Consider the following 24,842-nt stretch of genomic DNA (forward strand, 5'->3'; position numbering starts at 1 on the left):
AGCTGCACCATGAAATGAGTTGTCTGGACAAATGCCTTTGCAGTGCTTATATTTATCATGCACTTTTTATTGTAGCAGTTAAATCTATTGAAAGCAAAACAGAAAGCTTTGGTGGAGCAGATTGAGAAGGAGAAGATCCAGAGCAACAAAGGCTCCTCCTACAAACTGCTGGTGGAACAGGCCAAGCTCAAACAAGCCACATCCAAGGTAACACTTGATGCTACGCTGCTGTACATGCATACATACATCACACGGTCACTCACAATGACTTCTTAAAGAAGGCCTAGCATATCTATCTAATAAAGGTGTGTGTGCGTGTGCGTGTGTGTGTGTAAAATAAAAAGCCGTTTGCCAACACTAAATATCAAACAAAAGCCAGACACTATATTGTATTATGTTGCTGTAGACTACATTCACCACTTCTAAACAGAGGCAGACAGAGTGGACTGCCATGAGTCCATGATACGAATGTTTGATTACTCCACATTTTCATTGTGATATTTTGTGATTACATTCTGAATCCGCCCCATTCTCTGTCAGGTAAATACAGTAGTGCAATGTCTTCCTCTGATGTAGACGTAGCCTACACTGTAAGTCAGTAGTAGGCTATACAGGGGAGCTGCATATGAAGTGGTTTGGGGTCCTTCTGTAAGTCATTTTGGGGTACAATTTGGTTTTTGATGAATTCTACAAGCAGAAATACCACAGACCAAGCAACAACCCGTTCCAAACAGGCACATTTTCAACGGGCACTGTACTAGTGTTTTGTAATATATTGTCTTTGTGTTTTGTGAGTTGCATGCTAACACAATTTAAAAAGTATCAAGACAATGATGTACATTGGATTGTTAAAGATTGTTGTTTTGTAGTTTGTGCCATCATTTAGTTGGTCTATTACGATGGGATTATACCTATCAGGCTGTAGAGATGTGAAATTAGGCAACTCCTATTGATACAGTTTCCATAAGGGTAAACAACGAGTGCTGAGACACATCACAGTATCAGGGGAATATCAAAGCTTCACTTCACAAATAGTTTTGTATATATTAACAATGGATCACATCCCTTTGTATAATGATAGGTAACACTCACATTGAAGAACCTCCAGAGAATTATCAGTCACCTCTGCAGTTCCCCCCAACTCTATAGAGCTTTTTTAGCATCTTTCAGCTGATTTCCTCAAAAATGCTGTTATGGTTCACTCTCATTAACCTTGGGTTTGGATAACAAATTTGTGTATCTCATACAGTATATGAATGTCTCTCTCCTCCAGCACTTTAAAGACCTGATTCGTCTGCGGCGGACTGCCGAATGGCCCCGCTCCACGTTGGACACGGAGTCTACCACAGCCAAAGAAGCCCCGGAAGTAGAACCTCTGCCCTTCACTCTGTCCCATGAACGCTGCATCTCTGTGGTGCAGAAGCTGGCCCTCTTCCTCCTCTCCATGGACTTCACCTGCCATGCTGACCTGCTGCTTTTTGTCTGCAAGGTATTCATCTGACACGTGGGTATGGATTCTTTACATTTGGTAGTCTGTCTATACCCATACATAAGTCATGTTGTTGCCCCCTCAGGTCCTTGCTAGGATAGCCAACGCCACAAGACCCACAATCCACCTGTGTGAGGTGGTGTCTGAGCAGCAGCTGGAGCGTCTGCTGCTACTGCTTGTGGGGACAGACTTTAACCGGGGGGACATCTCCTGGGGGGGCGCCTGGGCACAGTATTCCCTCACATGTATGCTACAGGACATCCTAGCAGGTGAATTCAGTTTGCTTGCAGTTTGGTGTCGGTTGATGTCTGTGACTTGATTAACAGTTGTTGTGCTTGTGTCTGAGGTTTTTTAGCAACTTGTGTTTGATCAGTTTGAAAAATGTTTAGTCTGACACAAATTGTTTGAGTTTCAGTCTGGCTGTAGAGCAGCATATATTTTTTATTTGTATCTTGCCGTATGCTGAGGATTCTGTGCTGCTGATGTCTGGGAAAGATAGCTGTGACATGGATCTTACTCTCTTGCACATCCTAAAAGTAGATTAAAACAAGAGACTTTTAGAGTTGAATATGAGAGAATATGAATTCTAATGATTTTGGTGATCCCCTAACTTTTCCTCTAGCGCCACAGTGAGGTTTATATTTTATTTTATTTTAATTTTTTTATATCTCAGCAACTGACAACTGATGGAAACAACGATCTTTGACATTGTTCCAGTATTAAGCGACACGCTGCCTTTCAACAAGCTACAATGTTTATTAATATGGCAATTGCGCACCTTGAATTTATGTCCACTAAAAGTTCTGTTGTTGCAGCTGACAGACTCAGATTATTATTCTAAGTGTCTGACAACATTATGGGATGGATCCCTACAGAGATAGACATTTTAGTTAAAGAGTAAGATCCTTTTAGTTTAACATGAAACAGCCCCGAAATTGCCATCACCAGACTCCACCAGACTCCATGTAAATAATCAGGACTTTTATCATCGTAAAACACACTTCATTCAAAGTGGACAGAAACTAAATAAAACTACCAAAAGCCGTCTTGGTTCATCTTTCCTCTGTTCCAACAATCACCACTCTGGTTTGGTTGAAATAAACCTGTTATCTCTTAAATTGGTGCATTTCTGTAAACAGTGTGTGATGAAATGTACACGTTGTTGTGTTCCCAGGTGAACTGCTGTCTCCGGGCTCTCTGGACATTATGGATGAGGTGGCAGGGGGTGAGGAGGCCGGGGCCTCGTCCTCCTCAGCAGGAGCTGATTCAGACGACTCGCTCCCCCAGCCGGCCTCCATCCCCCTGGTAGAGAGCATCGATGAGGCCCTGGTGCCTGACATCATCGCAGGCACTACAGGGACCTCCTCAGTATTCCAAAGTGCGTGGGTAGCCCCGTCCTTCTTCTCCACACTTTTTATCATCAATATGTCAAGTATTTGTGTGGTAAAATGTTCTCCTCTGTTTTTCTCCACAGTATAGTTTATTGTGTATTATTATTATTATTATTATTATTATTATTATTATTATTATTATTATTATGTGTGCCTTTTGGAAGGATACATTGCCATTTTGGGAAAATTGTCATTCAAAGTAGTAGTGTTATTATGATTTTTGTATTATTTGTTTATATTTGACATTCCATTGGAGAATTCTTCTTTTTTCCAGTTTGGACACCATAAGTGGTTTTACTTACTAACTGTGTTCTCATAGAGAAGCACTGATTGGTCCTTACTGTGTCTTGTGTGTGGACTCTCCCTCAGTAGAGGAGCGGATGTGTTGATTGGCATTAAAATTGCCCAGTAACGTGCTAAAAAAAGAGTGCCTCTTACTTGTGTGTTTTCCTAATGTGCTTGCTTGGCAATATTAAGGCTGTTTTCATTATCCGAAGGTGCTCCACCTCTGTCATCTTTGGAAAAAGATAAAGACATAGACTTTGACTTGCTACAAGACCTGATGGATGTTGATATTGATCCTTTAGATATTGATTTGGAAAAAGATCCACTCGCTGCCAAAGTGTTTAAGGTATGTTGATATGACATCATATTCTTCTATTTTATTCTCTCTTTTTACTGGGCCATTACTTGCCCCTGGCCTGTGTATTGTTGATGACAGTTAACTGTTAAGTTAGTTAATAAACGGGGGAATATACTGTATATAATATAATAGAAAAGGATAAACAAAAATGAATCAAAATATTGCAAGATAGTAAAAGTTGTAACGTTTCAAGAAATCATTTGATCAAAAAAATTTAAATATTGGATAAAATCATAATTTTAAAAGAAGTCATATTTAATAGTGAATGAATAAATGATATTTTATTTCAGGTGATGCCACTAAGTGGCAGATCCCACATGGAATCACATGACACATACAAAAATAATTTCATCTCCAGCTTTCTACTACTACTACTACTACTACTAGTGATTTCAAAGTTGTAGTAGTTGAACATTAACTTGAATCTTAATAATATGAGATAAAGTAAGAATTTCACAAAAGTTGTATCATTAGAATAGTTATTATAATATGAAATGTATTACATTATCTCTAAAAGGTGCCATAGTGTCATTCTGGAAATATTACTTTTTTGTAGCGTTATTAAATATTAATAACTTTTTCTTGCACAATTGCACCCCTCATATCATTACATTTCTTCCTTCAAATACTCCTACTTTATTCTCAATCATCAGTTTCCAATAATAACCCCAATATTATGTTGTACATCAGCCTGAATTGTTTCATTCATTTGTTAAAGGTGCTCTAAGTGATGTGACACGTTTTTTAGGCTACAACATTTTTTATCACATAGAGCAAACATCTCCTCTATCTGCTAGCTGTCTGTCCCCTGAACACACTGTAAAAAACATCTCACTATCTACTAGCTGTCTGTCCCCTGAACACACTGTAAAAAACATCTCCTCTATCAGCTAGCTGTCTGTCCCCTGAACACACTGTAAAAAACATCTCCTCTATCAGCTAGCTGTCTGTCCCCTGAACACACTGTAAAAAAAAACATCTCCTCACTATCAGCTAGCTGCCTGTCCCCTGAACACACTGTAAAAAACATCTCCTCTATCAGCTAGCTGTCTGTCCCCTGAACACACTGTAAAAAAAAACATCTCCTCACTATCAGCTAGCTGCCTGTCCCCTGAACACACTGTAAAAAAAAAACATCTCCTCACTATCAGCTAGCTGCCTGTCCCCTGAACACACTGTAAAAAACATCTCCTCACTATCTACTAGCTGTCTGTCCCCTGAACACACTGTAAAAAACATCTCCTCACTATCTACTAGCTGCCTGTCCCCTGAACACACTGTAAAAAACATCTCCTCACTATCTACTAGCTGTCTGTCCCCTGAACACACTGTAAAAACCATCTCCTCACTATCTACTAGCTCCCTGTCCCTGAACACACTGTAAAAAAACATCTCCTCACTATCTGCTAGCTGTCTGTCCCCTGAACACACTGTAAAAACATCTCCTCACTATTCTGCTAGCTGCCTGTCCCCTGAACACACTGTAAAAACATCTCCTCACTATCTGCTAGCTGTCTGTCCCTGAACACACCTGTAAAAAACATCTCCTCACTATCTACTAGCTGCCTGTCCCCTGAACACACTGTAAAAACATCTCCTCACTATCTGCTAGCTGTCTGTCCCCTGAACACACTGTAAAAAATTTCTCCTCACTATCTCTAGCTGTCTGTCCCTCGAACACACTTAAAAACATCTCCTCTATCTGCTAGCTGCCTGTCCCCTGAACACACTGTAAAAAACATCTCCTCTATCTGCTAGCTGTCTGTCCCCTGAACACACTGTAAAAAAAAAACATCTCCTCACTATCTGCTAGCTGCCTGTCCCCTGAACACACTACAAAAACATCTCCTCACTATCTGCTAGCTGTCTGTCCCCTGAACACACTGTAAAAACATCTCCTCACTATCTGTTAGCTTCTGTCGAACACACTGTAAAAACCTCATTTCACTATCGTAGCCCTGTCTTCGAACACATCTCAATTCTATCTGCTAGCTGTCTGTCCCCTGAACACACTGTAAAAAACATATTCTCACTATCCGCTAGCTGTCTGTCCCCTGAACACACTGTAAAAAAACATCTCCTCACTATCTGCTAGCTGCCTGTCCCCTGAACACACTGTAAAAAAACGTGGTCTCTGACGTGGTCTCTGAAGACAGCCCAGGCTCCACAAACAGCAACAAAACCAAACTGTGCCAACCTGCACCACGAACCATAACAAACAGAGTTCCAGTCAATAACCGACAAGAAGGAGCTGGTTGAGTCATCACTGCAGCAGCGTTAGCACGTAGGCTACTTCCACAATGTGACTCAACCAGCTCCTTCTTGTCTGTTATTGGCTAGAAACCTGTTAGTTATGGTTCGTGGGGCAGGTTGGCGCAGTTTGTTTTTGTTAGTGTTTGTGGAGCATGGGCTGTCTACAGAGACCACGTTTTTTACAGTGTGTTCAGGGGACAGGCAGCTAGCAGATAGTGAGGAGATGTTTTTTACAGTGTGTTCAGGGGACAGGCAGCTAGCGGATAGTGAGGAGATGTTTTTACAGTGTGTTCAGGGGACAGACAGCTAGCAGATAGTGAGGAGATGTTTTGACAGTGTGTCCAGGGGACAGGCAGCTAGCAGATAGTGAGGAGATGTTTTTTACAGTGTGTTCAGGGGACAGACAGCAGCGGATAGTAAGGAATGTTTTTAACAGTGTTCTTTGGGAAGCAGTTAGTGAATGACAGGTGTTGTTGAGGAAGATGCTGGTAGTGATGTGGGTTTACGTGACAGAGTGGATAGTGAGAGATGTTTTTTAAGTGTTTCGACAGGGTAGTAGCGGTGGTGGTGTTTTTACAGTGTGTTCAGAGACAGCTAGCAGCGATAGTGTTTGATGTGTTAGTGTTAAACAGCGCGATAGTGAGGAGATGTTTTTTTTTTTTTTTTTTAGTGGTTTGATAGAGTGAAGATGTTTTACAGTGTGTTCAGGGACAGACGCTAGCTGATAGTGAGATGTTCGGTGTTCAGGGGACAGGTAGCTGATAGTGAGGAGATGTTTTACAGTGTGTTCGGGGAACACAATAGCGGATAGTGAGTTTTTTTACGGTGTGTTCGGGGACAGACTGCTAGCGGATAGTGAGATGTTTTTACAGTGTGTTCGAGGACGAGACAGCTAGCGATAGTGAGATGTTTAGGTGTTCAGGGACAGTTAACTGGCGAGCAGATAGTGAGGATGTTTTATACTGTGTTCGGGGACAGACTAGCGCAGATAGTGAGGAGATGTTTTTTACAGTGTGTTCAGGGGACAGACAGCTAGCAGATAGTGAGGAGATGTTTTTTACAGTGTGTTCAGGGGACAGACAGCTAGCAGATAGTGAGGAGATGTTTGCTGTATGTGACAACAAATGTTGTAGCCTAAAAAACGCGTCCCATCAGTTAGACTACCTTTAACTAAAATATTGGAACATTTGACAATTACGACTTCAGGAATTCTACAAACACGTGTTTTATGCGGTTGATATTGTTATCTGAAAATGTATTAATTAGTCAAAAATTATGGATTCATTATTTTAGAAATTGGTTGTAGAATAGGTAAATGCATCATTACTAAGCTTGTGATATTTCAGCAAAATAGCCCCACAGCAAAGCTTCCCACAGTTTCTTTAAACTAACTCACTTTAATTGTTAGAATTACTAATCGGTTTCACTTTTTGAATGCAAGCGTGGACTTGAACCCTCAAAAGGCCTTGATTAAAGAAGCTTGAGCTCAGCATTCAGTTGTGTAAACTATTGTTGGCAGAAGAGAGAGAGGAGCGTTGCCCTCATGTTACTGTGCACTGTTAAACAACTTGCAAGAAAATAAATGTTTATAGGTAGTCAGGTAAATGGTAGTGATTTCTCTGCTTTCTTTGGGCTAAGTGATGTAATCAAGAAGTGTAGGATAACCAATTTTACTTTGAGCAACTAAATCAGCATTTTGAGATTTGAAAGCAAATGTAGAAGTTGATTTGACAGGAGAGCGACTAATCTTTTTTTATCTCATGTCCGTCCTCAGCCTATAAGCAGCACCTGGTATGACTACTGGGGCGCTGACTATGGCACGTACGGGTACAACCCGTACATTGGAGGAGTTGGTATCCCAGTGTCCAAACCTCCGGTTGCTGCTGAGAAGCCCGGCTCACAGAGTCTGTCGGTCTCCGTCTCCCAGGGTGAGTAGTCCTGGCCTGTCTAAATAAACCGTAGCATGTCTTTCCTTCTCATTTCTGACCTGTTGCCTCTGTGTTTCACAGCACTGGATGCCCGCCTAGAAGTGGGCCTGGAGCAGCAAGCTGAGCTGATGCTCAAAATGATGGCAACTCTACAGGCTGACTCAATTTTACAGGCCCTTAACTCCAGCTCCTCCACAGGTAAGCACACAGCACCAAAGACAGCAGGACATGGCTGTTTGAAAAACAACTGACCTTACTGGAGATGCTGGAGACAAAGTGTACTTTTCAGGCCCTGTTGGAGTTGGTATTGGCAGTTTATACGTATTATGGCTGTAAGATGTGCCTTTTGTCTGGCTTTCAGTGAGCCAGGCCTCCAATGGGACTGATGACTCCCTGCTCAGGGCTCTCCATGGCGGAGGCTCTCCTCCAGCCAGCAGCCTGATGGTGCAGCCCTCATCAATCCCCATGCTGAGTGCTTGCTTCAACAAGCTCTTCTCCATGCTGCAGGTCCACCACGTACAGGTCGGCACACACAAAGACAAATGGAAAACACAAAATACCCGACTGATTTCAGTCTGGATTGTTTAGAGGTCTAGACTCTGACCTGGCCACTCCTGGACATTAAAGTTGACATATTATGCTTTTCCTTATTTTCTGTCATATCTACAATGTTATAATGTTGGATTTTCATGTTAAACGTGGCCAAAACTTCAACTAATGAGATAAACGTATTTCAAAGAGATCCCTGTGAGCTAAAACGTTCAGATTTCCAACTGTTCCGAACACTTTGGTTTAAACAGTTTTTCTAGTCTCGGCTCGGTGTCACGTAACAACTAGCTGGCCTTCCATGGGACATGGGATTGGTCATCTGCTCCAGCCAAGCAGGACAGTGTTTTATTTTTTATTTTTTTTAGCTACTGCGGTGTTAACATGTAGCTACATGCTAACGGAATTTAAAAGATGTCAGCTTGGCTGCCAATCCTGGGTCACATTACTCCTGAAACATTTCTGGTTGTGTAGTATTTGGTTTAGAATCCTTTATTGGTGATTTTTCATAGTAGAAAGTCCTGCTATATACTCCCTTGCAGTATCTCTAGCTGAACGGAGATTCCAGGCAACACGCTGGCCAATCAGAGCAGACTGGGCTTTTAAAAGAATTTTTTGGCTTTTCCGCCTTTATTTGATAAGACAGCTAGGCGAGAAAGAGAGAGAGAGAGGGGGGGGGAGATATGCAGGAAATTGTCACAGGTCGGACTCGAACCCTGGACCTCTGCGTCGAGGCATAAACCTCTCAGTATATGTGCGCCTGCTCTACCCACTAAGCTAACGTGGCCACAAAGTAAAGTGTTTTTTGAACATTAGAGCAGGTAAACATGTTCTAGTAGAAACACAAAATCCATAGTATCTGAAAAGTATGAACCTGAAAATGCTATATAATAGGTCACCTTGAACATTGTTGTTTTGAAGCCGGTGCTGTGCAGTTTTGGCTTTATGTTTGGTTGCTGGCTGCAAAAAAAAAAGTCTCCCAAGTTGTAGGTCTGTTGCAGACTGCAGCAGGCATTCCTCCAGGTGAAAAGAGGGCTTTTAGCTATAGTATAGAATAATTTGGGTTGTAGGAGGAAGTAACGAGGCGCCTCGACAGTAGTGGCATCTTAACGTGTAAATCTGTGCAATAACACTGTTCTTGATTTTGTTGAACTTCTTTTGTAGTGAAATATGTCCAGGAGACCCTGTCGAACAGAAGTAATCCAAATGCCATTAAAATAAATGTTATAATATAAAAAGTAATTTTTGTTTTTTAATGCCGCCCGTTTAATTAGACAGTCTCTGCACTTGCACCTGTAACTCAACCAAACCACCTCACGCTGTTCTGTTATCAGCTGCTCCTACTTTAGATGAAAACAGAAAGAGAAAAGGTTTAAATCCACAAGCTTCTGTTCCATGAAATCAATTTCACTTTCTGATATCTTTCTCAAATTCTCTGGGTCTGTTTCTCCTGTCAGCTGGAGTCCCTGCTGCAGCTGTGGTTAACACTCAGTCTCAACACGTGTTCTGGTGGCAGTGAAGAGAGTGGCTCAGACATCTTTCTGTTCAACGCCAGCCGGGTGCCCACCATCCCGCTCAACCAAGGTCAGGACTGCAGCACACTGGAGGATTAGACATTGGCTAGTTTTTTATTGTATTGTTATTATATGTATGATATTGTGTGTGCAGCATCCATCAGCAGTTTCCTAACCGTGCTGGCTTGGTACCCCAACACCTCCCTGAGAACGTGGTGTCTGGTGCTGCACTCTCTCACCCTGATGACCAACATGGCAGCCTGCGGTCAGTGCTCCACTCCCACTGCTTTCCTTCTGTGTGACATTAACGCCTGTGAAAAGTCCTAGATCTCAGTCAGGCCGTCGCACTTTCAGTCTTCTGCTCCAAGAAACCTGTTTCTCTTTAGTTTCTGAGTGTGTTCAATGAACGAGCTTAGCCATTATGTCCACAGTGATTGCTTTATCAGAGGGGATTGGCTTAAAGAAATGTTCATTGATACAGTCTAAAGGGGTGGAAAGTACACATTAGGTGGACATAAAGAAATATTTTAGAAATAGTTTTGATGCATTTATGGAACGGTCTGATTTCATTCATGAACCATGCAAATGTTGAATTGTAAAGTAAACTGGAACTGGAATGTTGACATATAATATTAGAGCTAAAATGCTTTGTGAATTTTGCTAAACCAAAAACTTTGTCCGTGTCAGCCCTAACTTTAGGGACACCTAAGTGAGAAATTCCTAACAAATTATCCAAACTCGTCCTATTAGGAGCTACATAACAATATCTCATAAATATGCCCCAGGTTTACACCATTCTTTTTGAAACATCTATGTTTGTTTGTTGGTTGTTTAAATATTTGATTTTCCTACAACATAAGTTGGGCATTCACCTCTTACATTTTGGATGTCAGATCATCCTTGGGTGAATGGATGAGCAAGATGCCCCATGCTCAAAACATGCTTTACCACAGGGCAATAATATACTGTAACTTTGACCAAAAAAGGACAACTTGCCAGGTGATTTTGATTTCACAGCGAAAGCTGTGTGGGGGATAGGAATTAAATCTACCTTTGGGAAATTTAATTTTTTAATACAATCTGTTTGAACTTGCAGCCTCCAGCAACGGGATGAGCTCTCATGAGAGCACCGCCCAGCAGATGGTGTCTGACCCCACCCTGGTCCATGTCCTGGTGCGCTTCCTGTCCGGCAGCAGCACCAACGGGACCAGCCAGCACAGCTCTCAGGTGGGACCCACGGCCACCCAAGCAATGCACGAGTTCCTGAGCCGCCTGCAGGTCCACCTGTCCTCCAGCTGTCCACAGATGTTCAGCGAGTTCCTGCTCAAACTCATGCACATCCTGTCTACTGAGAGGTATGCAATTGCTTCTCGGGAAATGTATCGTCAGTCAATAACAGGGTTTCTGCCAGGTCTTAAAAGTCTAAAATTTCTAAATCAACATTTTAGGCCTTAAAGCTATAGTGCGTAGTTTCAGTCTCCTCCATGAGGAATTCTAAGTAATGACAACAACGCGTCAAACCTTCTGTGATTGCACACTTTCTTTTGCTAGTCCAAATATAATTTTGCTGTATTACGTCTACAAATGAGACCAACATGCTACTTATAGCTTTCGTGTTATTGGTGCAATGCTCTTTTGGATTGTACCACAGACATAAAACAGATTTTAATCTTCAGCTATGGGGAACTGCAAGTTTAGTGATACTTGGCTTGAAAAAGTTAGTGATGTTCATGTTGTGATAAATGTAATTCATAATGGTCAATGGTTGAAAATGTCTTAAGTGTTAAATTTGACGTGGTGAAACCTGCAGAAACTCTGAATAATGTTTGCATGTTACAGCACAGTCATCAGTGCAATAATCACAAAATGAGAAGTCTCAGTAGAAGCTGTATGAATGGTCTTTGGGAACTAATGCTTGATCCTGACCCTTTAGGGGTCCGTTCCAGGCAGGCCAGGGTCCGCTGGATGCCCAGGTCAAGCTGCTGGAGTTCACTCTCGAGCAAAACTTTGAGGTGGTGTCGGTGGCTACTATCTCCTCCGTCATCGAGTCCGTCACTTTCTTGGTTCACCACTACATCACCTGCGCTGAGAAGGTGGTGTCCCGCAGCGGCTCGGACAGCTCTGTGGGCGCCCGGGCTTGTTTTGGTGGTCTGTTCGCCAACATCATCCGGCCAGGAGACGCCAAGGCCGTGTGTGGAGAGACCACCCGCGACCAGCTGATGTTCGACCTCCTCAAGCTGGTCAACGCGCTGGTGCAGCTGCCTCTGTCCGGGGACAGAGAGTTCAGCGGGCGGCTGCCGCCGGCTGGCAGCGGAGCGGCTGACAGCAGCGTGTCTGACGAGGAGAAGGTGTGCGGCAGCAAAGAAAGCGTGGCTGGTGGCTCGGCGTTCAGCCAGGGCCCCCCCGCGGGTGTGGCCGACCTGGTGCTTGCCAGTCAGCAGATCATGAGCCAGATCCTGTCAGCACTGGGCCAGTGCAACAGCAGCGCCATGGCCATGATTATAGGTAAGACCAATCACACAACAAAATGATCAGCTAACACTGCAGTTCCCGTCAGCTCTAGCCACAGTTTGAGCATTGTTTTGATTTTACTGGCCATAACTTTTGGTTCACTCTCATGATTCTACCTGGTTTTAGGGTTGGGTATCATGTGGGGTTTTTCTCATACCAGTGCTAAAGCGATACTTTTAAAACTGTGCCGGTGCTTGAAAAGGAGCACAAAACGACAGTTGGCGACGTTATAGAACGGCTTATTTATTGCTTAGTAGGGGTGGGAATCACCAGAGGCCTCACGATACAATATCGTCACGATACGATATTATTGCGATTTTTAACATATTGCAATATTCTGTGATATATTTCAATTCATTTCCTTTTTTCCAACTTTAAATTTTTCCCAATTTCAAATTATGTCCCCAAAAGAAAACTTCGACATCTGTTTTATCTAAAAAGATACATTTCTCCGTTTGTTCATCTCACTTCAGTTATATTGCTGCAAAATGGGATTGTCAAGCAGACAGACTGACCAACACATATATAATAATAGATCAATACTTGGCGTCTGTGTATCGATATAGTATTGCCACGGAAAATATTGCGATACTATGCTGTATTTATTTTTTTTCCCCCACCCCTATTGCTTAGGCCATATGATCAAAAGTAAATTATTTAATAATATTTTAATAACAATACATTATAACAATAATTTATTTCACCAGTTAATTGTGTTGTTTTTCCGACAGCAGTTGCTGCAGACTGTTGTAAGTCCCGCTGTTGGAGTCCTCTCCAGTGAAATACAGTCACACTTTACACTGTTTAACGTTAGCTGTCAGCATTTGAACCGTGTTTACTCCAGCTGCTAGCTAGCGGTAGGCTAACGTTACATGCTGTCAGGTGTAGTGTTAACTAGCGTCACACACAGCAATGTTTCTGTTGTCTCTAACGTCTGTTTCGGAGCATCAGAGAGCAGCGCAGGCATTTAAGTGGCACCGAAATGAGGCACCAAAATCTGCGTTGCTATTCGGTCCGGTAGATACCGGTGGTTAGGCACCGGTGCCATTTAGCACTGGGGTTCAGTACCCAACCCTACCTGGTTTTCAGCAGCAGCTGTTTTCCCTGGACGCAAACATGACTCCAAATGAATGCTGAATTATGTTATTGTTGTTTACAGCTAGTGCTAAAAAAATATAAACTGCTGCATAAAATAAATAAGTTGGGTTTGGCGTGTTCTAATACCTCTGAAGTGTCAGCGGTGCTAGTGTTGAGGAACTAGAGAACAAGAGAAAAAGTAAAAGCTCAGGAGGATAAATGTGTACTGCTGCAAGCTGACCCCTGTGTGTTCCTCAGGAGCCAGTGGTCTTCACCTGACCAAACACGAGAACTTTCATGGCGGGCTGGACGCCATCTCGGTGGGCGACGGCCTCTTTACCATCCTCACCACTCTCAGCAAGAGGGCCACCTCCGTCCAGGTCATGTTGCAGCCCATCCTCACATACATGGCCTGTGGTTACATGGGCCGACAGGTAAGCAGGAGCCTGTCATGATCTGATATTAAAATCCCATCTTGAACAAATCCACATGCCAGAACTTTAATATGTATTTTTTTTATTATTTGACATTTTGCAGGGGTCTCTTTCCACCTGTCAGCTGTCGGAGCCTCTTCTGTGGTTCATCCTGCGAGTGTTGGATACCAGTGAAGCTCTCAAGGCCTTCCATTACATGGGTTGGTATATACACAACACTGGCCTCCTAACCCCACTGCACTCACCCCAGCCTTCACACTAAATGCACCTTCAGACTTCTTCTGGTCTGGTCTTTCACCAGTGCTGCTCTTAGGTTTTGGAAATACAGCAACAGAAATCAAAACTTGCTTTACTTTGATTTTTTTATTTAATTTAGTAAAATATTAAGTTCTTTAAAGAAAGCATTGCACATTTTGTGTTTATGTATTTCTTCTTATGCTCATTTAACTTTGTATGTTTAAAGTATTTTGTGCATTTCCCTTGATAATCAAGCGAGTAGACTCATGATACCATTATAGCAATTGCAATAATGTAAATCCTATCGCAATATGACTTTTTCTCCAGCCCTCAAAGGGGCCTTAAGTGACAACTGTTTTACCTGCTGAATGTGTCTCTGCGATGTATCTGGGACTAGTCCTATCCCACTGCAGGCAGACAGTTTTGGCGCTTTTCCATTACATGGTACCTGCTCGACTCGCCTCGACTCTACTCGCCTTTTTTGGTTTTCCATTACGAAAAAAAGTACCTGGTACCTGCTAACAGATACTTTTTTTAGTACCTCCTCAGTCGAGGTTCCAAGCGAGCTGAGGCGAGCCAAAAAGGTGACGTGAAACCCTGCAGGCTGCTGATTGGTCGGTAAGAATCGTCACTGATCTCTGCATTGCTAGCGACAGACGGCATTTTTAAATAGTTTAGCCAGCGGTGTTTTTTTGCTGCCGGAGGCTCCACGCAGAACTTTCTCCGTAGCATACAAGTGGCCTGATGGTTATACTTGTGCGCTGGTGTGTGCATGTGTGATGTGTGTGTGTGGGGAGCTGGTGAGCGAGGGAGAAGTGAGAGAGTGACGGTGATTATCTCCCAGCGAGTAGCGACTCTAGAGTCATATATATGTGAGAGAAACTAAGTGTCTCCCCTGTTCTTTCTGACCACGGTGGGAAATCTGGAGCAGGAGACATTAACTATCTCTTTGATATCATGTTGTTTACGGAGACGGAGAACCAGGAAATGAGTCTGGGATATTTCAATGGGAAAAGCAAGCTACTAAGCCACGCCCACGGCAGTCGCTATGACGACCAGCCACACTGAGGCGGTACTAAAATCTGCAATGGAAAACGGACGCACAGCGCGTCGAGGCGAGTAGAGTCGAGGCGAGTCGAGTAGGTACCATGTAATGGAAAAACGCCATTTACCTATGTTAAAACCCTGATTGCAGAAGAAGAAGGAAATTTTGTTGTTAGAGTGCACAGCTACATAAATGTATGTAGCATGGATTCTAGCAGCCTTTGGAAAATCTGATTGATGAAGAAACCATGACTTTCTTGTGTTTTACCAGGTGGTGTGCAGTTGATCTGTAACAACATGGTGACCAGCACCCGTGCCATTGTAAACACAGCACGCAGCATGGTGTCCACCATCATGAAGTTCTTAGATTCCGGTCCTGGGAAGACAGCGGATGGCAACCTGAAAGCCAGAGTGATGACCTCAGAGCCAGACAACGCTGAGGGACTCCACAACTTTGCTCCCTTAGGTTGCTTTCTCCTCAGTCTGTTATATCCTGGGGACAATATTTTTTATAGTAAAAGAACTTGGAACCTTACATCAACTATTGTCTAAGTCTAAATGATCCGGTTGTCCCTTCACAGGCACCATAACATCCAGCAGCCCCACGGCGCAGCCAGCAGAGGTGCTCCTCCAGGCCACGCCCCCCCATCGCCGGGCGCGCTCAGCAGCCTGGTCCTACATCTTCCTGCCAGAGGAGGCCTGGTGTGACCTCACCATCCACCTTCCGGCTGCCGTGCTACTCAAAGAGCTCCACATCCAACCACACCTGGCCTCTCTAGCCAGTGAGTAGCACCCAATTTAATGTTGAAAGGAAATGAAAAAGTTTTGGAATGTGTATTTCCATCAACCGTCAAAAGCTTTTCCATCTCACTTGGATGAAAACTCATCTGTTGCTCCTGTGTGTTTTGCTGTGTCTCCTTCCTTACCAACCAGCCTGCCCGTCCTCGGTCTCGGTGGAGATCAGTGCTGACGGGGTCAACATGTTGCCACTCTCCACGCCAGTCATCACCAGCGGCCTGACCTACATAAAGATCCAGCTAGTGAAGGCGGAGGTTGCGTCAGCTGTTTGCCTGAGGCTGCACCGGCCTCGTGATGCCAGCACCCTGGGTCTGTCTCAGATCAAACTCTTGGGCCTGACGGCGTTCGGTAACACCTCCTCTGCAACCGTCAACAACCCCTTCCTGCCTTCTGAGGACCAAGTCTCCAAAACCAGGTACCAAAAATACATTTTGGACTGAGAAATATGTACTTGTATTATATGTGGGTGGTGTTGTAACCTTTTCCTTTCCCCTGTACAGCATCGGGTGGCTGCGTCTGCTCCACCATTGCCTGACCCATGTCAGTGACCTGGAGGCCATGATGGCCAGTGCTGCCGCACCCACCGCCAACCTGCTGCAAACTTGCGCCGCGTTGCTCATGTCACCGTACTGTGGCATGCACTCGCCCAACATCGAGGCTGTGCTAGTCAAGATTGGCCTGCAGTCCACTCGCATTGGACTCAAACTCATCGACATTCTGCTGAGGAACTGTGCCGCCTCTGGCACCGACCCTGCCAGTGAGTCACACACTGCTGCGTCGCAGCTGCAGCATTCATCATAGGCAGCAGATACACAGGATCCTTAAAAAGCATCAAATAGTCTTAAAATATTCAAACGTATTGCCTTAAGAGGTCATTAAATGAGGTTGGTAGTGGAAAAGACTGAGACAAGGGCATATTTCAGATGTTGTTTTGCCCCACCAGCTAGTAAAAGTGTCAATTGGAATATTTGGTAACGCTTTATTTTACAGTTCTGTATTTTCCTATTAATTACTTAGATCGATGTAATTTAGTACTAATATATGGAGACAGAGTTCAGTTAGTACACGTTGAATTGATAAAGACTCAATTCATTGGAATTAAAGTTGGTGTACAGCATGTCAGCTGTACCAAAATACTTCTTCTTTTCAGGAAACAAATTTGGACAAATGCGTAGGACCTGGCTAGGAAAACATTCAGAGATTACTGAGACTCAGATAAAGCTTCTCCAAATACTGTCATGCAGACCATGCTAACAAGTAACTGGTCACATTGTAGTAATTAGTATAAATGAAGTGAAGCTGCATTAATAAAAAAGCAACATCTCTGCTTGAGTTCTGCAAGGGCCTAAAACTGAGATAGAAGTCACCCTGGTCTGCGTCTTTAAGACCTGACCTGGCCAAACTTGACTGGAACTGCCAAATCTGAGTCCCAAATCAAGCATTGGTTACAATGTGAGTCTTTGCCTCTTCCCAACGAGCATGTTGCATATACTTGCAACACATGGCATACATGGACCCATATTCTTTTGTAATTTGTTGCGTAAAGCTTCAGGCTCAGGCCAGGTTTGGATATTGTCACATAACACCCTACCACAAAAAAAAAAACAACAACCTCCAAATCGTCTTGTACTGTGGCAAAGCATCTGCCAAATGAATGTAATGTAGAACCCTTCACATCTACAGAAAAACATCCGTTAAACGTCCGTTACGTTCAAGCCATTGCCAAATGAGTTGGTACAAAGCTAATTAAGACTATCAGCTCCACACGACTCTCTCTGGATCTCTCAGTATCAGAAGATTGGGGCGTCTGGTGACTTCCCCCCGCAGAAGCTCGAGTGAAGATAATGACCTCTTCCATCATGGTTTTTAATCCTGTATGTCGTCTTTGGCTACTAATTTAGTAACTGTGAGGAGGAAGGCTTGTATCATGTGGACGCGCCGACAGTGTTGTTGTCATTACTTAGAATTCCTCATGGGGGAGACAGAAACTACACACTATAGCTTTAACTATTGCGCATGACAGCCATCCTTATTTTAGTCTTTGCTTCTATCTTTGTAGATTTGAACAGTCCTCTACTGTTTGGACGACTAAATGGCCTCTCGTCAGACTCCACCATCGACATTCTGTACCAGCTAGGCACCACGCAGGACTCTGGAACCAAAGACAGGTACATCAACATCCTGTTTTCACCTTGACTCAAACTGTTGTCCTGTCCTCTATAAGAACAACAGCCAATGAGAAACAGCATTCTGTCAAGGTGATATTCCAGACAGACTCATAAGCCGATAGTAAAAAGTGTCCTTAAACTCACCCTGTCATCTTTTACTGTCATATGGTCGTGTTTGCTGCATATAAATTCCATGGTGACGCCCCTCACACTGAGGGACTGAGCAGATGAAACCACGTGATGAGTTATTGATCAAAGCTTGTTCTGAATTGTCCCCCTCCAGGATCCAGGCTCTTCTCCAGTGGGTCCACGACTCTTCGCGAGTGGCGGCCCACAAGATGAGTGGCCCCATGGGATACCCTGGCGCCAGTGCTGGCTCGTCGTCTGCTTCGTTGAGGGAGTACGGCCTGCTCATGCCCTCGCCCTCCCACCTCCACTGTGTGGCAGCCATCCTCTGGCACAGTTACGAGCTGCCTGTGGACTACGACCTGCCTGCACTGCTCAACAGAGAGCTCTTTGAGTCAGTCATAGTCTTTGTTCTTATTATAAAGACCATACATGCATGCAAGGAATAGTTTACCTCAAAATTAGTTAAAAAAAAAAAAAAAAAATATATATATATATATATATATATATACTCCCCCTCACATCAGGGTCGCAGGGTCGACCCTTTCATAGCACCTCACTGAAATGTTGTTCTCATGTCTGAAGAAGCGTGATTTACATTAAAGTCATGATGGCAGTCTTACTACGGTTGTCCTAGTAACATTTCTGTGACACCTCCAACACAACTCAGGTCTGAATAGGATGCCGTTAGATCAACATGAAAGCCAAAGCAACACAGGGTTAAATATGCACAGTGAGAAATTGAATGCATGCCTTCTTCATCTTATGAAGAGCAGTGTAATACATTTATCATCTCTTATGCGCTAAGAAAGAATCTTCTAAAAAATGTATTTTTTGTTTTTTTAGAAGGTCTGCCAGATTGCCACATGCACGCTGCTTTGACGAAATTATGAAAATCAAACAAAAGCTTTGTAAAATGTCATAACAATTGGCTCAGGTGTTGCTGAGACTACTTGTCTGAAACAACCAAACTTGCCAACCATAATCCCTGCACGCTAGCAGGCAAATAGTAAGAGAAGGCTGTAATATTAAAGGCATTTCAAGGTTGCACTTTAATATTTAGCAGTTGTGTGCTAACATAACATTTTTCTTTTTAAGTATGTGAACATACAGGCACTTGGTAATACCAAGATCCTAATCCCTTGTATTCAACTCTACTAATGACACACAGTTTACACAGTTGAAGAAGTCTTAATATTGGTACATCAACATAGATTTAGCAGCCTTTTGAGTACCAACAACATAGATTGATGACTGATGATTGATTCCATTCATCTTCCCTTCCTGCAGGCTGCTGTATAACTGGTCCATGTCGTTGCCGTGCAACATTGTGCTGAAGAAAGCTGTGGACAGCCTGCTGTGCTCAATGTGTCACATCCACCCCAGCTACTTCTCGCTGCTCATGTCCTGGATGGGGATCGTCTCTGTGCCCAGCGCCAGTCACTCTCAAGCCCAGCACCACCGCCTCTCCATGACTGATGACGGAAAAAAGCAGCACGACGCCAACACCAATGCTGCAGGACTTACCGATGACTCCAAGCATGCTAGACCCCCCATTAATCTGTCGGAGTCCCAGTTAGCTACGCTGGCAGCTGCCTCCCAGTCTCCGGGAGCCATTGAGCAGCTGCTTGACTCAGGCTTACCCTCACTGCTGGTTCGCAGCCTCACCCAGTTCTGTGTCGCCCTTCTGGCCAGTGCCGACCTGCCTCTGCCCGCTGCTCAGGCTGAGAGACGTCATCACCATCATCACTACCACTCATCCTCCTCATCCTCACACATTCGGCCACCTCTGGCTGCGGAGCTGGCTGCTCCGGTGCTGCGCTTTCTTACTGAAGTAGGCAATAGTCACGCCATGAAAGACTGGTTAGGAGGGCCAGAGGTAAACCCGCTCTGGACAGCACTGCTCTTCCTGTTGTGCCATTCCAGTGCCAGTGCCGGTGCCAATACAGGCCGTCAGTCCCTGGGCTCTGGGTCAGCGGCAGGCCCCCCACCATCCCAGCCTCAAGCTTCAGGATCACGCTTCTCCCTGTCCTCTTCTGGCCAGGCAGGAGGACTCAGCACCCAGCAGAGGACTGCTCTGGAGAACGCCACCGTGGCCTTCTTTCTCCAGTGTATCTCCTGCCACCCTAACAACCAGCGACTCATGGCTCAGGTCTGCTCTTATTTTCCAGAGTTCTAGGATAATGGGCCACATTCAGACAGGATCAGGCGCTGTGGCAGTAACACCGGTCCTCCCATTCATTTCAATGGGGGTAGTGCGTTTAGACTGCGACGCTGGGGACTATAGGGGGGTCAAACATTAGGAGTTAAAAAAAACAATTAAGTACTCCGTCATTAGTTCATCAACAGGATTGCCTCACTAGGCTTTTTTCTTTGTTTTACAGTTTGTTTGGCCTTATCATGCAGCACCAAACACACCAGTAACTCTATCTCATTGAAAAGTAAGAGGCTCCACCTAGTGCTGCAACTGCATACTACAGCACAACATTTTCTGAACTGTTCCTTTTTCTTCTGCAGTATCGGTAAAAATATTTTTAATCGGTTAAATTAAACACAAAGCACTGTTGCTCTCTCTTTTCTTTCTCCGTAAAAATGAAGCTGCCTTCAAGTGCGTTCAGAAATGTTAATCTGGCGGAAAAACGATAATCGTGAAATATAAAGTGGAGTGCTACAGTGGAGGGGGGGGTTAAAGTACACAACAGGAAGTCACACAAATGGACCTATTAAGGGACACTCCCACACTGCCGCACAACCGTGCGTTGAGTCGCCGTAGCGTCTGAGGCTATGTGAATGCAGCCCAAAGCTTTCACTTTCTCTGAGACACCAGGAATTGAATTTTGACATCACACACACACAGATTTGCTGATGTAATTAGTCAGAAGTTTGGAGTTTTCAATTCAGCAAAGCCATAGAGAGAACCATTTTGAATGATACTATTAGTCATGTTTTTTAAATCTGCAGGGTCATTTCCTAAAGAAGTAAGAACCCTAATAAGGCCTTGGTGGTATCAATGACAACCTGTATTCATTTGTCTCTGTATTCATTTTCAAACATTTTCTGGCTGCAGGTTCTCTGTGAGCTCTTCCAGTCTGCACCCCAGCGAGGCAACGTGCCGATCTCTGGAAACATCTCAGGCTTCATTCGAAGGCTGTTCCTGCAGCTCATGCTGGAGGACGAGAAGGTCACAGTCTTCCTACAGTCTCCCTGTCCGGTGGGTAACTCTCTCTGCTCTTGAACGTCTTCCTCCTCTCTTTTCCATTACCAAACCCATTTCCTGAGTTACATCAACCAATCAGTTTGCTTGATGCATTAGCATCAGTGTCATCATACATGTGACGGGATGTTGTCTGTCATGAACAATGCTCTACCAATGTAATGGCATGACTGACATGATAATATTTGTGGCAAAAGATCCCCCAGCATGTTCATAAAACGGCTCAAACTCATAGTGGGATTGGTGTAGAATTCAGCTGTGACCACAAGGGGGCAGCCCAGCAATATGAACAGAAGCCTCCTCTCTTATCACAGCGATCCCCTCAGACTGATTCATGTCTGGGATGGAGCATTATGGTGTCCTCAGTGACACCTTAATGCTCTATATTTTACTCAACTCAATAATTGGTTATTAGAGACGGTCTTTTGTATGTATATGTGTGTGTGTGTGTGTGTGTGTGTCTGTGGGGGTGTGGGGTGTAGGTGGGTGTGTTCGTGTGTGTGTGTGTGTGTCTGGGGGCAGTGTATAGAGAAAATGGTTTTAATTACCCAAAGCAAGCCATTTAAACATCCTAGCTGTCTCATTGTTCTCAGTATTATAGGCTGTTCTTTCTTGTTGCCCACTAGCAGGCGGGGGACTGTGGTTGGCAAGGGTGTTTGGTTGATCCAGACGAGATATTTTAGCAACAGCTGCCCAGACACGGTTTTCCCTGCATAGAGAATAAGGAGGCGGCCACCTCCGTCAAATGTCCTCCAGCTTTCCACAAAACTCCGACTGGTGTCTTCATGGAAATGCCTTTGTAAGTGTTGCACTTGGTGGATTTCTGTATTTGTAAATGCAATTGCAGCATTACGCCATCGCCGGTGTGGTGGCTCTGTATTGTAATCAGCATAGTGCACTGGGAAAGGCGCTGCCAATAGGAAGAGAAGAGCCATCTACTTTTGGTTTCAACCCCAGTCTAGTTTCCCTCCAGCAGGAATGGTGGCTGTTCAAACGGGTGAATATAGTTTCTTTTGCATCCAAGCACGTCCCAATTTCTTAAAAAGGCTTCCTAAATTAACGTTACATCCCACCAGTGTCATGTTTTCAGCTCAGTCAGATTCATGAGGGCAGCTGATATTACAGGCAGTTAAAAAGTAATGAGATTTTATTTGAGTAATCTCTTAAAATACATAAAATGTAAAAAGTGTTTGAGCCAGTTGAAGGCACGGTACACATGCATATATAAATAATAATGATAAACTTGATTTCCATAGCACTTTTCTTAACAAGGTTACAACGCTTTACAGAAAAAACAGCAGATAAAAAGCAAGAAATGACTGTCATGCCATTTTATATAGATATTTATTATGCTAAAAATGCTGAAAAAATCCATTTTACACAGCAAATCTAGATTATTTTGTCTTTCTACTTCTAGAGATTCCATGATCTGGATGACAACCTTTCTAGAGATAAATTATGATGGTGTATGTTTTTTACAGTACTGTGTGTGTTTTAACTTTCCATGTGCATTCATGGCTAGAGGACCACGGAGCCATGTAATGAAGCAGCGTGGCTCTAGGGATGCTGATGTCACTTTGACAGTCTGTAGGTTGGTTGTTGGTTCACTCGGTCCAGTGGTGCGTCCAACAAACTGCAGATTGGAAGAGTTACCATGAAATTTGGTTCAGGTATTCCTGTCCTCCTCAGGAGGACTTGCTATAACTTTGGTGGCTTTTAACCTAGCGCCATCAGCAAGTTCACATTTCAATTCATCAAATACTTTGGTTTATGACCAAAACCTGCAAAACTAAATACCAAACCAATACCATCACCAAGTCAATGTTAGCAGTCGTACACACTACACTAGCTTGGTGTACATGGTCGGCATAGCTATCCCTGCAGAACATCAGCATGTTCTTTGTTCTTAATCATCATTATGAGCCGTTTAGCATTTCTTAGGGATGTTAATGATTAACCGTTTAACCAACCGTATGAATTTTGACCGAAGTAAAATAGTTAAAAACAAAATATTTTTTTTAATTTATTTAAAAAGGTTTGTTACATGGTAAAAGAAAAATAGGCAATACAATTGATTTCTTTACTGCTACTTACCCTGGGCTAGCAAGTCGCATTTTAAGCTTTTTTCTGATTCATGGTCCTCAAGTTGGTGGCTCTCTGCTGTATGGCGCTCACAGTGGAGAGCTACTTGACTCATGCCACTATATCGATATGAGGACTAGCGGGTTAAATGGCCATCCTACATACAGCAAGACACACAGCTGATGCGGGTGCAGGTGGATGCGGTGGAGACATAATCGGACACGACTGTGTCGGTCTCGGGCTGTGCAAGCAGTTCCAGGAAAGTGGCTGCATACCCAAGTCTGATCATCTTACTAGTGTGTCTTGCCTTGTTGGACTTTGTGTAACTTGGCTTTAAGACTCATGTTTAGATTAAGATTTATGTTGGACCAGTAGGTTGAAGTTGGATTCCCTGATATTATCCCAGCTGTATGTAGTATACATAGTTGTTATTCGTACCGTCTGACTATAATTCCCTGGGTCTCACCTGCCTCTCGTATCATTCATAGAGTTTACGTCTGTCTCGGGTGGTAACTATGGAGGAAATATTTATTCATAATTCAAATTGAAAGTCCAAAGAGAAATTGAAAGTCCAAAGAGAAAACAAAGCAAGATGAAATTAAAAATATTATTTTTTTTTTTTTCCATTTGGCTTTGTCTTTTGAATTAAATATTTGTCTTTTTGAATTTCAATTTAACATTGGCTTTTAATTTTCATTTAATATTTGGCTTTTGAATTTCAATTTAACATTGGCTTTTAATTTTCATTTAATATTTGGCTTTTGAATTTCCATTTAACATTGCCTTTTCATTTGGACTTGACACATGTCAATGTAAATGAGGAGGTGTGGCCCAAAGGCTGGTGGGAGGGTCTGAAACAAAAGGGGTGCAGAGGCACCTTATGAGCAGCAGGGGGAGCTGACTGCTGAGGAGCATCTGTCTGCAGCTTCACCACCAGGCTGGGCTTTTATTTCACATGATAGAAAATGATGATGTAGGCTAAACGCTAACGACATTTCATGCAACAACCGTGAAGTTTTCATGTAGTTACTATAATTGGGCCCGTGTTAGTGAGGACTACATTAGGACTGTATTTAAGGCTGATTCTGGTTCCCAACTTCACCCCAGGTGTGTCTGTTTAAAACACTCTACACAGTTAATTTATCGCATAAAAAAGTCTCAGAAGTGAATTTAGTGGTGAAAAAGCAGATGGAAATTATAAAAAGTTTCCAGTTGTTTGCTGCTGCTAATACGGCAAACTCCCGATCTAGATTATAGAATCGATATTTTTTTTTTTATAATTTCCATCTGCTTTTTCACCACTAAATTCACTTCTGAGACTTTTTTATGCGATAAATTAACTGTATAGAGTTTGAATATGGGCAATTTTACAAACGTTGATGGCCAA

At 43.4% G+C, this 24,842-nt stretch overlaps 1 protein-coding gene across 1 annotated transcript in view; it reads left to right on the plus strand.

Moving 5' to 3' along the window:
• Positions 1–24,842, plus strand: part of birc6 (baculoviral IAP repeat containing 6) — a 164,152-nt gene that overhangs the window by 51,699 nt on the left and 87,611 nt on the right. Inside the window, 22 exon segments of the mRNA XM_039784797.1 lie at positions 76–207; positions 1,274–1,489; positions 1,575–1,758; positions 2,664–2,867; positions 3,378–3,511; positions 7,551–7,704; positions 7,786–7,902; positions 8,066–8,226; positions 9,708–9,834; positions 9,919–10,029; positions 10,861–11,119; positions 11,698–12,269; positions 13,611–13,786; positions 13,890–13,986; positions 15,339–15,533; positions 15,649–15,849; positions 16,001–16,280; positions 16,366–16,622; positions 17,925–18,033; positions 18,317–18,553; positions 19,450–20,311; positions 21,227–21,370. Coding sequence (XP_039640731.1) covers positions 76–207; positions 1,274–1,489; positions 1,575–1,758; positions 2,664–2,867; positions 3,378–3,511; positions 7,551–7,704; positions 7,786–7,902; positions 8,066–8,226; positions 9,708–9,834; positions 9,919–10,029; positions 10,861–11,119; positions 11,698–12,269; positions 13,611–13,786; positions 13,890–13,986; positions 15,339–15,533; positions 15,649–15,849; positions 16,001–16,280; positions 16,366–16,622; positions 17,925–18,033; positions 18,317–18,553; positions 19,450–20,311; positions 21,227–21,370 — 4,929 coding nt within the window.

This window comes from Perca fluviatilis, chromosome 19 (genome assembly GCF_010015445.1).
Source record: "Perca fluviatilis chromosome 19, GENO_Pfluv_1.0, whole genome shotgun sequence".
In the NCBI taxonomy this organism is placed as follows: Eukaryota; Metazoa; Chordata; class Actinopteri; order Perciformes; family Percidae; genus Perca; species Perca fluviatilis.